Source organism: Amblyomma mixtum, chromosome 2, assembly GCF_055824585.1.
Source record: "Amblyomma mixtum isolate Tamu chromosome 2, ASM5582458v1, whole genome shotgun sequence".
Classification (NCBI taxonomy): Eukaryota; Metazoa; Arthropoda; class Arachnida; order Ixodida; family Ixodidae; genus Amblyomma; species Amblyomma mixtum.
Genome location: NC_143013.1, coordinates 7556243 through 7570063, shown reverse-complemented (window position 1 = coordinate 7570063; position 13821 = coordinate 7556243). Strand labels below are relative to the sequence as shown.

At 46.9% G+C, this 13821-nt stretch overlaps 1 protein-coding gene across 7 annotated transcripts in view; it reads right to left on the bottom strand.

The window, feature by feature from the left end:
• Positions 1-13339, bottom strand: part of Magi (membrane associated guanylate kinase, WW and PDZ domain containing protein magi) — a 48241-nt gene extending 34902 nt beyond the window's left edge. For 2 of the 7 annotated variants that reach the window (XR_016288653.1, XM_089570357.1), the window contains exons 1-8: positions 12686-13338; positions 10871-10984; positions 6053-6172; positions 3931-4210; positions 2028-2101; positions 1768-1825; positions 1602-1666; positions 235-939 (exon numbers count right to left, since the gene is read on the bottom strand). Coding sequence is in view for 2 of the 7 variants with exons in the window: in XM_089570357.1 (XP_089426483.1) it covers positions 235-939; positions 1602-1666; positions 1768-1825; positions 2028-2101; positions 3931-4210; positions 6053-6172; positions 10871-10984; positions 12686-13028 (1759 nt within the window). In the remaining 5 variants the exon portion in view is untranslated. Of the gene's footprint in view, positions 1-234; positions 940-1601; positions 1667-1767; positions 1826-2027; positions 2102-3930; positions 4211-6052; positions 6173-10870; positions 10985-12685 lie in introns of all 7 variants that reach the window. The other 5 variants (XR_016288655.1, XR_016288656.1, XR_016288654.1 and 2 more) reach the window with 5 other exon arrangements.
• Between the last annotated feature and the right edge of the window lie 482 nt (positions 13340-13821).

The window sequence follows — 13821 nt, the reverse complement described above, 5'->3', positions numbered from 1 at the left end:
GCGAAGGCACAAGGCAGGCCCTTGAGCTGGAAACTATGAGTAGCACAGGCTATCTTGCATAAGGTGTGTGGCAGTGTGAGGTCCTTGTACGATGGCTGCGGGAATTACTCTCACAGTCATGGAGCACCTGCATGCAGAGAAGCAGCACGAGAAGCAACAAGTACCAGCCAGCTACAGTGCCACACGCAACAGCAGCCTGTGCCGTGAATGTAATCTGTGATTAAGCCAGCCCACCTGAGGTGGGCAGAGCAGCTGTGCATGGAGAAGAGCTGTCCCGCGTGGGAGTGGCAGGAGGCGGCCGGTGCGTGCGCAGTGCGGCGGCAGCCGCCGCAGCAGAGGTGGGCGTGGTCGTGATGGCACCAGGAACAGCAGGCCTGTGGTTGGTAGTGGGCTGTGGCGGCTGGGAGGCAGGGCTTCCCAGCTGCATCAGCAACCCCTGCTGCTGCTGCTGATGCTGCTGGCGGTGGTCGGCGCTCGATGGCGTGGGCACGGCCGGAGGCACAGCTGTGGTCGGGGGCGAGGCCCCTTCTTCGGAGGACGGGGGCGAGGAGGAGTTAGTCGGGGGCTGGTCCCGCAGGCAGGGCAGGCAGGGGAACAACGGGGAGTGCCGCGAGGGGGGTGTGCGCGGCCGACGGCACTCACGGTTATTGTTGCTGTTCGCAGCGGAGGAAGAAGGGGTGCCGCCGGTCGCAGGGGAGTGCTGCTGTGGCCGCTGGTGGTGGTGGGAAGGGCTCGCCGACGAGGTGCCGGGGGCCGGGCTGGTCTCTCGGGGCTGCTGTGAGGCAGCGCTGTTGCTACTCCCCAGCAGCTGCTGCTGGGACGACTGAGAGCCCTGCGGACTCGCCGTCGCCAGCTGCTGCTGGCCACTGCCTGGGGAGATGCAGCCGCCCCCGACACTGCCGTTACCTTGCACTGTGCTCGCTCCAGAGCCAGGCGAGCCTGCGGATGTGGCAACAGATGTCAGCAGTTATACCTTTTGCGTCCCATCCTACACACTCTGTGAAAGCCAATTTCACTACACAAAGCGGCAAGGTATGAGTGATGCAGCCATTTCGGTTAACATTCTGACACACGTGGCCTCAGTTTTATTTGACAAGATCACATAGCAATGCCCGTGCAACATTACAAAACAGTGAGTAGCAGTCTAAGCTTGTTTGTCTACCAGTGTGGTACCGCATAATGTGCTTTCATTGGCTCATTAACCTTCACAAACAAATCACACCACATAAAATTCAAATTCAGCTCCCTCTTTTATCCCTGCACACCTCACAAAGACTCGAATAATGGGTATCAAAGAAAATTAGGAATGAAAGGCCTTAAATTCATCACAGTTTCTATACTGCGTTGGAACAAATAGGAAAAAACCGGTGAAAAAGGGTTTCACGAAAAGTCCAACAATGTAAGACACAGTACGCTGGGGGAAAAAAAGCACCATGCTTGTCTGAAAATTTTTTGCCAATACAGACATAAAGGTGTGACATTTGCTGTTTTAGCAAGCAAGTGACACTGACAGGAGTGGTACCAAGCACAGGATGGCTCAAGGAAAAAACCATCAGGAAGGCCGTAACAAATCCACCAAGCAACTTTCACTTAATACCTACCAGGTGAATTTTGCAGCTTTAGATGAGGCAGTGGGCTTTCATACTGTGTTCTCCTGTTGACATGGCTGCAAAAAAAATGAAGTGTAGATTCAGGAAACCGACAACGTTTTGCACAGGGCATGCTAGCGCGATATGCGTCACGACTCAAAGCAGCAATACGACTTACTCTATGTAATATGTCCCATAGTGTGGATCATCGATCCTCTCCCAGCCGTAGGGCAGCTCTGCAAGCAGCAAAGTAGGGAGGCACATGTAGGGAAACAGCAAATGCGATCTAATTCAGTGTGATGCAAGAGCTTATGCATGATGAGGCACTCACCTTCTAATGAGAGGAATAGTGAAACCATGCGAGTTAGAAGGAAGGTTATTTGCAAAAGCAGCAAACAGAGAGGCAGGTCAGTGCCACCACGCAGTAGGCTGACTCACCATATTCCCCGTCGTATGAGACTCTAGACTTGCTCAACCTTGGATCGTGCCACTGCGAGGTGTTGGTGTTGTGGCTGAAACACGATGAGAAAGAATGACATTTTAAATTTTATGCCCAGACGAGGTCCAAGCATGAAATTCTTGACAATGGACCGAGCTTAATAATAACTTATGCTAAGCACAGAAATTAAACCTGCTACATCTGATATCACTGTTGAACTCTGGTCAAGTTAAACCAGAAGTTATTTATATAAACCCTACGGTCAGCCATATGATGCGTGCCAAAAACACACCAGCAAAAAAAAAAGAAATATGGCATTAATAAGCCTGCAAAATGACAGTACAGTGGCAGTGGAAACTTCATTTAAAGTTGAGTGTTTAACGCCTAAATAGAATGCCATGAAATGTAATGATCAATCTTGCTCCCTTAACAACATCCTGACAGTATTTCACTCAGGCAGCAGGCACTTTAAATACAAATGATATAGAATGAACAAATCGCTCAATTTATCAAGCTCCAATATCGTATAAGGTTAGCACACACTAATTATTCAATTCCTCCAAAACTGCAATAAACCTAATTTTGCAGCACGACCTAGGCATGCAGTGCCTAGATAAATGCAATATTATAGTCAAATACCAAAACCAACATTACTGTCAACTGACAATTACCTAACTAGCACTTCTCTGTTTTAATGGTGCTTGAGTTACTCTTGATTCATCAGCACCAACCATGTGGCAACTGGGTTTTTCAGTACACACACCTTCTTTTGGTCAACCTTCTTTTAACCAACACTGTTCCCACTTACGAGTTTTTGACCAATTCGCTCTCACCCTACCATAAGCTAGCCATCCCGGTTAGCTCAGCTGGCACAGCGACTGCTCCAGTGAAGCGGTGGTCCTGGGAGGTCAAATTTTTCTTTAACTTCAAAGTTTCCGTGGAAGCTGTATAGCTTTCCTTCGCTGTCTTATGGCTGCGCTTGGGTGAATGTCAATGAGTAATTACTCCCTTATTGCACCTTCTTTTCAATGCTGTTCTTTACTGATCGTTGAGCAGGCTAGTGTTGTGTTTGTTACACATCACTCCTGGCTATTGCAGGGAGGGTAGCAAATGCCTTAAAAAAGCCCCAGCAGAACTGCCAAAAAATGGTGCTCCCCACATAGCTAGCAGACATTGCTGGATTCAAGAGCAGTGCCACTGAGAGCCAATAAATAATAAAAAGAGAGCTAGATTCCCATTTTTTAACAACTACTTCTGGAAATAGTTTCGTTTTCACATGACATAGTAATCAGCACTGAGCCTTCCTGCATCAAGGGCATTTCTGTCCACCACCTGGTTTATGCGGGCTACCACATGCAACATATTCGGCATGTTACATTATACACAGCACAAAGTTGACATTAAGCCGCAGAAGTACAGCAGAACATTCCTCAGCATATGTCAAAAGGGACGCATCCCACAAAAGAAAATCACTCGTCAACAGGGCACTGGTCAGGAGACACGTAAATGTCCTGAAAAGAATTTTTGCAAGGCTGGTCCAGTCCTTGATCCATGTCAGTGCACCCAACAACTATGCAACATCACATAACGCCAACAGGATTTCTGCTTACCCACAAGTCCCTTTGGCCCTGCCCATTTTCATACCACCCCAGGCAGTGGGCGAAAGCTGATGGCGATACACCTCGTACTGTTACCCATAAGCTCGCCATAACCCCTCGCTTTCTATAACTCCATGCATTCAGAACTGCATGCACTTGACACCTGTATGCATGCAATAGCCCACCACTCTACATACCGTCATGAGTGCAACAGCCCATCCCCTCGCACTCAACACCTACACTCATGCAATACCTCCCCACACTTCACGGCCGCATGCGTATATGTGACCAGTGTGCCACGCACTTGATGAAGTAGGGCTCGCCGTCCTCAGTGTAGGCCTTCTCCCAGCAGGCGGGAAGCGGCTCCAGGTCGAAGGCCCCGGGGCTGGCATCTCTGGGCAACAGGCCGCCCCCGTTGGCCGTGCCCCCCTGCAAGGGGCTGGGCGACGGGGCCGGCTCCTGGGACTTGGCCGTCATGGCCTCCACATTGGAGCGGTTCCTGCGCCGCTTGCCCTCCGAGGACGGGTGCGCCCCGGGCAGCAGCAGGCCTTCCTCCTGCGGCTTGGGGGTACCGTAATGGTTGCCTGCAGGGGAGAGGCATACAAGGCACCATCGTTTACACCACGAATGAAAGAAATGCAGCCAGCACCCATCACACTTGTGCAGAACACATGAACAGTGCCCCAAGGAGTCCGTCAGCAAGCATCGTGGACAGCTGGTGACCCTAACAACTTCCCGCCAAGACATGCACTGTCAAGTGGGTAGTGCTGTCAAGTTCCAGAAGCCAGTTCTGGGCCAAGGGACGGCAGAATTTAATGATGCATTTCATTCAGTGTGTTTCATTTTCTTTTTCTTGCCTTTTGCAATTCACTCAAGTGACACCTTATTTTAATCATCATTAGTGCCATTCTAATTCAATCACATGATTTTCACTGACACCCCCTGCAAAACTCGCCAAGAGCCATGTTCAGTAAACTCGTTTTGCTCACACCAAAACATTCAAATTCCAAAACAGCATTCCAGGAGTAAAATGAGAACAGGAAATGCTGTTGAATTTAAGGGCAATTCCCAATTGGGTGCATCCATTTCACAACAGCAACAGCACTCTGCCACTCTTTTATCTCATTACTGAAAATACATTCCTCTTGAGTCTAACTGCAATGCCATAGACAGTTTGTAAACACATATAGATTTCATTTGGTAGCCATATAAATGTAGACACAATTAAATCATTGGTTTTTTTCTCTCACAGATCAAAAGTCGTAAAAGTTACTGCAATTATGAAACAGTAAAGTTTTCTTTCAAACTTTCAAACTTAAAGGGACACTGAGGAGAAATTGAAGTTGGCTTGTATCGACAGAATACCAGCTCCTGATTACAAAAACGCCACTCATACTGACAACAAAGCTCTTGTAACGTAGAAAAGAGCAAGAACCAAAATACAGGTATCACTGCCACAGGCCAAACTCACAAGTACAAGCGTGATGAGATCATAGGACAAAACAGTGTTGCTAGAACGAATGATTCTAGCAACACCAGGAACCGAGAAGCCATGAATCACTGAGGCGCAGCCAATGCATGCGCAAATCTCCTTGACATCGCCAGATGGCGCCACGTGCCCGGCAGCTACGCGCACTGCTGAAGCATCGGGACAAATCAGCGCCTGTTTTCCGGCGGTAGGCGGGCTCCCGGTATTCCGCTAGCGGTAACAAGGTACACGGTATGCTAAAGGTGTCTATTTGCGAGAACTTCGTTGACGACTTCGAGAACGAGATCCATCTTAACGCTGGAAAAACGCCAGTGCAAACGTAATCGAAGCGACTGTAGCGACGGCCGCAATAGCCGATAGATGCCTTCAACGTGCGGCTGGCGGTAGCTTTCTTTTCGGCTGCTGCTAGGCCGCACTGCTGGCCGTCAGAAATCACGGAGTCTGCGCTACGTCATGCGCACGTCATGTTTCGCGTCTCTTAGTCCTGTGTCGTCATAGGAGAATCTCAAGTTTGAATCAGAGCAGCGGGAAAAACTTTTTCAACTTCGAATCCAAATTTCTTAGAAATAAATGCATCTTTCGCTGCCGGCCAAGTGGCAACGAAGCCATGACATGCCGAACTATCGGATTTTACTATAAAAAAAATATTAATAGTGCTCTCCTCAGTGTCCGTTTAAAACTTTTGAGCAAAGACTGCTTTAATGCCTGTCAAAAATTATTCCCTTTGGATACCATTTTACCCTGCATCATCACATAGCCCAAGAAGCCTTTACCTAGTGCGGTGAAAGGCCCTTGACAAAACTAACACCAAATTTTCCCAGCTGAAGTCCAGAATGTAGCTTATATTCAAGGCAAATGCAGAATGAAGGCTGGACAAAAAGTAACACAAAGAAAAAAGGAGAGGCAGCTATTGAAAGTAAAGTAAAAGACCACTTGCCTTCATAGATCCCACTCTCGAGCAGGCTACCACTTCTTTCAAGGGCCACAAATTCCTCTAGAGTCAGGAAAGTGTAGTCAACACCATTCACTTCTCCCTCCCGGGGACTCCGTGTTGTGCCTGAGACCGGGAAAGATGACCGACATTTGAGACAGCCACTTAGTGACACACTCAAGTCATGGCAATTGAAGCAGCATTCAAGCCCATGCCCAAGTTACCTTCACTCTTACTAATCAATAACACTAGAACAGCCCAGCATTTTAACCTACGTTGGAAAAAGTGCAAAAGCAAAGAAGGTTATACAGGATTTAAATTTCCACTGTACAGTCGAGCAACTGAAGTCTTGGTCATTATTACAATAAGGTTTCATTGCTTTTACACTGCGACATGCACGATTAGATATGCATGTAACTCGCACAAAATTCTGGTCGCTTCCAGGCTTTGTTCTGCTCTTACGCTTAACATCGCCGGGTTATCTTTGACTCGCCAAAGCGATTCCAAAAGTTGACTAGCAGAGATTCGAAACTGTTTGTGGACTTCATTACTGCCCACACCAGCCACTTCTCAATGACAGTGAAAAGCAAAACTACCAAGTACACAGATTTCGCAGCCTATCTTAAAAAACTCAAAGCCGCCAGAATTTACATGGAGCATCATTTTCTCATTAATTAGGAAATGAAACAGCACACCTTACAAACTATACTACAGATTTACTCCACTCAGTGATTCCTAAGGCAAGAAACTAAAGATTCAAGTGTGAAGACACAGCAGACAGCAGCGGCCATGTACAAGTGCCGTCAGAAGTAAATGGAAGGCAGTATTAACGAAAAAATTTAATCATTGCTCCCCCAATTCAAGCATCCTTCAATACATAAATGCAACTTAATTGTGATTGTGCGAATTGCGCTGTGCACCAACAGACATGGACCATTATGCTTTAGATTTAAAGAAATTAAATTGTTTTGACAAAGTTGCCTTCCATTTACTTTTGACGGCGAGTGTACATTGCTCTGCCGCAAATAACAGCCCCAATACTTCGCCTCACCTGCAACTGAATCATAAGTAGCAAAATTAAAGTAGTGTTCCTTAAATCTCATCCCACCAGTTCCAAGTCGAGGCCTTTGCTTAGTTTTGCTTGCTTGTGTTGCATTTTCTTACATTTGCTCGCACTTCCTGATCTGTGCTTACTACAGCTGCCCACTTAAAAGGACCCTGAAACAAATTACACCGAAGCTGAGAAATCTGTGCTGCATAAAGGGCCACGTCCAGTGGCGTCGCCTACGCCAAGAATTTTTTAAATTACAATCTGCATCACTGGAGACATCAGCAGTCTGAAATTGCACCTTCTCATCCCCGATCTTCCAAAGCTTTCACACCTTTTTTTTTTTGTTCCTACTACTCCGGAGTGTATGAATCATCATCGGCACTGCAAGGTGCCCGTGACAACCTGCCCAGCAACAATGCTTTATACTTTTATGTTGTTGTTTTTTTTCTTGCACAGCAAATCTGATAGCTGCAGGCTCAGGCATACAGCCTGCCAGGATTGTTTTCTCTGCCCTGCCGCTCCCCCTGGTGGCTGTTGTACACGGAGTTTCATTTCCTGGATCCTTTCAATTATCTGCTAGAAAGGAAACAGGAAATCAAAAACATTTTTTAAGCATGACTGTAGAACCCCCACCACACACCTAGGGCGGCAGTACTTGGCTTCGATGTTTATCAGCATGTGATTGCACTACTGGGTCAGCTTACTTGGCGTGTTCAAAAAATGCCTCAGGACCCCGTTAAGCCCGCTTCAGCTTGAATATCAAGATTGTGTGCAGCCCTTCAGGGCCTAAACTTCAAACCCTGCCCACAATGCAAATCAGCAATATTTTTGATCCGAGTGACTCACTCAACAAGCACCCATTAACTCAAAAATGCAACCATGCTAATGCTACCGCCTTGAAACAACTATGTGCACATGATTACCCACAATCTTTCCTGGTTAATTACGTGAACATAGTTTCATTACAAATCCATTTCCGTTCCAAACATAGTTTCAAACACAGTTCCAATGTACGAACATACCCTTGCTGCATGTGTTCTCTTTACTCTAACCACTATTTGATAAAACTTGTCAGCCCCCCAAGTTCACCAAAAATGCTTAGCCCTCTTTCACCATCACACTTTTGGAATTTTAACACTTAGGCAATTTATTCACAATTTTATACTCCGTGTAATACTGCACGCGATTTAACATAATTACAAATAAACACATCACAAGGATATTTAGTTAATTATTTTAGAAACAGAAACTTGAAATGACGAACACACATATAAAAGTTTGGTGTTGCAGGCCTACTGTTTACTTGGTGGCAGCGGTGGGATTCGAACCCACCACGCCTTTATCAGAATGGTGTCTAAGGGTACAGGGTAAGCTTAAACTGAGAGAAAAACAAACAGATTTTGGTTTTATATCGACCTTGAATGCCGAGACCATCTTGCACACTATTTAGTGACACTCCTTTGCTTTTCTGTTCTTTAGTAAAGCTAAAAAACCTGGTTTTTGATACCACATGGAATTACAAATTTCTCTGAAGCTCCTATTCAGCCACATTTATGTCAGAAAAAAATAATGTCAAAATGAAAACTGGAAATTTTCCTAAGCTCAGCTAACTCCTTAACAGTAGCAAGGCAAAGGAAAAAAAGTACGTTCTGCGTTTTATTGAACACTGGCATGTACTCTTCTCACCTCGTGTTGGCCACACAATTTCTTCAGTCCTGTGTGGTCATTTAAAAAGGTTTCTTTTGCTTTTGGATGGAGACATTGAAAATATGCATAACGCTGTTTACTGACAACGGCCCCTGTCACAGGCTGTGCGCAAGACACCAACACATGGTGCGCACGTAAGGACCAATAGATGAATGAGCCCTTTGTGATGCTTACCCAAATCAGTTTGTCACGCTGCAAAACCTGTTTTCCAGCAACTAGCTCAGCCAGAATTACTCGAGAAGTGCCTTCACCAGCGAACTAAAAATGCCCACGAGTCCTTTCACCATATCACTCCAAAGTGCACACCAAAGGATGCATTCCTTAGAATGTACGTCTTCGAATTGCCACATTGGATGCAGTTTATGATGGCAGCATGGCCCGAGTTAACATCCAGAAGGCATTTGAGATGTCACCAAGGTGCTACATCACGATATGGGGGCAAACCACCATCGAAAATAATTTATTCGGAGATGCAGGACAGATCACAATGGAGTCAGGAAAAGCAAAATGACAAGCAAATAAATGTAAAGTCAACTCTGGTACTGACTACATATGCAACAGCTGCTAGGCAGATGTTTCAGTGCACGTTGCTTCCTCCCAACAAAGTAAACATGTTTTTGTCTTTGACCTTGAATATCTAAAAATGTTGTGCCATTTTTTATAACTTGGCCATTATTACAAACAAAGCTAACTACTAGAACTGGAATGTCACAAAAATGCGAAAATGCGAAAAGGACCATCTACCACACCCTCTCTCTACCATGGACTACAAAACAATAGTTATAGTCCAGCTAAAAGAAGAGATAATTTTGAATAATGTGAAGTAGTTGCTCAGAAAACAGCTCTTAAATGTGCCCCAAAATACATGAGAAGTATAGGGCTTACTCTGTGACCTTATGTTATACTCTGCAATGTAATATGACCCGGTACCAACACAACTGAAAGATCGTGAAGTAGCTGAAGCACCAAGATAGTGAAGTCTGGAGTGTGATGTCTCTACTAAGAGTATGAATGAAAGGACTACTGAAACTACCACTCCACTAATAAAAAGCAGGTTGTATGAATAGCACTTTTCACCGAACCGAACCGTAGAGGCAGTACGTCTACATCAGCAGCATCACCAGCATTTTTGCAACAGGTTAGAAAAAATGCCTGCCACCTCTTGAAGTCACCCAAATGAACCCTACAATGATTGTACATAGCAGGCCTAATGCCGAATGTGTGGGCACCCATTCCATCCCCACACATTTGTGTTTTTGGTACCATTGTGCACAGCTGACAGTTGCACAGAGACAGAAAAAGCAAACACAACCACCATGACCACTGCACCACGATTTGCAGGTATTCATAGGTAAAGGGCTTGGTGAAAAACAAGTTCCACCCGGTATCTGCAACTGTCACATGCAAACATGTCAAGCTGTTGCACGAAAAAGCTGCCGATTATACACAATTAAAAAAAATGCCAACAAGTGGTGCAAGCTTATTCAAGGCTCAACCTAGTACTAAGTACTGCACTTTTCATGATAACACACACACACACACACACACACACACACACACACACACACACACACACACACACACACACACACACACACACACACACACACACACACACACACACACACACACACACACACACACACACACACACACACACACACACACACACACACACACACACACACACACACACACACACACACACACACACACACACACACACACACACACACACACACACACACACACACACACACACACACACACACACACACACACACACACACACACACACACACACACACACACACACACACACACACACACACACACACACACACACACACACACACACACACACACACACACACACACACACACACACACACACACACACACACACACACACACACACACACACACACACACACACACACACACACACACACACACACACACACACACACACACACACACACACACGAGTCGCAGCTGGTAAGCAGTGAAGCTGCCCAAAACTGTTACTCCAGAAAAGTGTGCACGATGCAAAAATTCTTTCTTACAAGGCACTGTGCGCAGGTAGAGGTTGTCCCTGATGGTGTTCTGGAGATCGTGGTCGATGGAGCCTTTCTGGAAGCGGGTATTCAGGTACTGCCTCAAGTCCTTGGTGAGGTGTCCTGCAAAGCAGCAACAGGCGAAAGCACATTGGGTGAGCTTACCCAGTCAAAAAAAACCATTGGAACCAATTGGACATTCCAATTGGAACTAAATGGACATTCCCATTGCTTCCAATTGGACTTCCCAATTGGAACCAATTGGTTCCAGTTGTGTTTTTAGCCCCCGACCAATTGGATCCAACTGGACTAGCCAATTGGACCCATTAGGCCAGGCAGTTATTTGACCCAGAAAATATTCACAAAATATTCTACGTTCATTGAGAAAGGTAGCTAAATGTTTGAATAATATGCGCTAGGATCTTGGATGAATATTTCTACAACTTAACATATTAAAATGTGCAAAAGGAAAACTGATATATGAGGACTGCAAGGAGACACTGTGCCTAGTACCAATCAACATTTTTCTACGGAATTGAAATTAACATGCTTTTATGAAAATCAAAGCCAACAGACACACATGCATCACACACAAGCAACACTGCACATTCAGGCACTAGTAGCATACATTAGCTCAATATGTACATCCAGAGCACACTTCTTCTCCAACCTATATACCCAATTTATTAGGCTCTCATGCTGGGGCCGGTGGCGCTTGCCCACTGAGCGCAGATATTTAATTTAATTTCAGCTCCAGTGGTGGTATAGGTGATGAGTACAATTTATTAGGCTAAGCTGCTGATAGCTCTTGTTGTAAGTACCATATTAGTTCTACCTTTTTCGTCAAACATGCAAACATTCATTGGATAAATTAGGTGCAGTTCGGCGGACCAATTGCATGCAATGGGTAAGACCAATTGGGCTCACCAATTGGAAACCCAAATGGTTCAATTGGTTAGTCCATTTGGACCACCCAATTGGAACGGTGTTCCAATTGGAACCAATTGGAAACCCAAATGGTTCAATTGGTTAGTCCATTTGGACCATCCAATTGGAACACCATTCCAATTGGAACCAATTGGAAACCCAAATGGTTCAATTGGAACCAATTGGAACCCATTGGAAATCCAATTGGTTCCAATGGTTTTTTTTGACTGGGTATGCTCGTACCACCGCCTTCATTAAGTCGAAACGCTGCAGATCGGACAGTGCAACAGATTTGTCGCTAAACTCCCTGAAAACCGACTTACAAGGCTTCTAGAGTTTAACACATGCCCAGGTAACGCATACATGGCGCTAAGCGCGTAGTGCGAGCGAGGTTTCCGATCAAAACGCTTCTCAGCGCGAAGTGTAGATTAGTGGCCGCGCGCGACGTTGTTCGCGCAGACGCCAGTTTCGACGGCATGCGCGCAGAGGCGTGAGCTACATTCAGGAAACGAGACGCTCGTATGAGAAAAGAAAGAACAGATTCGATAAAGTCGCTAGACGCTACACGATTTCCCGTACCGTATCTCGCGAAAAAAGGGGGCTGCACGGTTGCTTATCGTTTCTTACTTTCTCGCGCACTTCCTCGAACCGCGCCTGCAAGTAGCTTCCGAGTGCGTATTTCTGTTTTGTTTACTGCTGCCGTTCTCTTTAAACACCGGTTGACCTCCCGTGCGCCATTATAAGAGGCGCGACATCGAGGCACACATACCAAGCACAGCCAACCGCTTAGGTCACCGCCCAAAGAAGGCGCGACGACGCTGCCAATAAGGACTGCGCAAATTAAGGAATAATTTGGTGTGGCTAGCGCGAGCGGCTGACACTTTTCCGGCGACTCACCTGCTCTGACGCATCGGACCGACACGGCACTGTCGTTTCGTGCGCTGTAGCTGAGCAGCGACAGCACGTCGTTTCTCGTGTAACCAGCCACTCGATGTCCTTGGATCTCCAAGATCGTGTCGCCGTCTTCGATTCGACCGCTCAGGAAATTCACTTTATCCACACTGACACAACTAAAGTAGGCAAACTCGCCTCTGTCGGAGCCACCGTCGACGGTCAAGTTCAAATTTCCGTTGTCATCGGCCGTGAGCACCGCGTCGTAGATCGCCTGGCTCCACGAGCTAAACTCCTTTCTGACTTGGTTGGGACCTGTGTGTGACTTTGACTCTTGTTTGGACATCATTTTGGCGGCGATAACGGCGCAAACTTGCACTTCTCCGAGGCACAACACAGCACGGCGCTAGGCCTAATGTCGAAACGAGCACCGTCTCCGCGTCTCATGCTCTCCGGCGTCCACACACATCGAAACCAAGCACCGGTGCTGACGCCGAACGACGCGCGGATAGTGTAGTAATCCCGTCGACGGTGGTCTTCATCCAATTCCCAGTGGCACCGACCAAAAAAGAAAGAATTCCATCACTTGAGTCTACATAAACAAACCGGACACTCAGATTTCCCCGTCCGGAAAAGCAGGCGCGCCGCTTCTGCGCATGCGCCGTAACGTTTTCCGTCGTCGGCTCCCGTGCTCGGCGATGTGCGGCGGTGTGTGAGTGGAGGCTTTATTTCGGCACCGTTTCGTGTCACTCAGGCGCGGCTCGGCGAAAGGAAAGAGGATGGAGCAGTCGACAATGACATCGTTTCTCTGGTTTGACATCCGAACGCGTCGCTTTGCGGCGGCAGTACGCGTGCCACGTCGGAACGTCGCACCGATGGTCGTCTCGAAGCGCGACGCGCACGGCGCGTCGCCGGTCAGTGGTGCCATTCGCGGTCCTTGACCTCATACTGCGTGCGAGATTTTATAAACGCGTCGCATTTTCGCCCTGTCTTGACGTGAGCGGCCAAGGCGCCGACAAAATGACTCGGGTCACACGCCGAAGGAGGGAAGGAAGGAAGGTGTACAGGGTTGCAGCGGCTTCGCGCTCTACTTACGCCGACAAAGCGCGTACTCCATAAAGGACGTCGGCTCGTTTATGTAA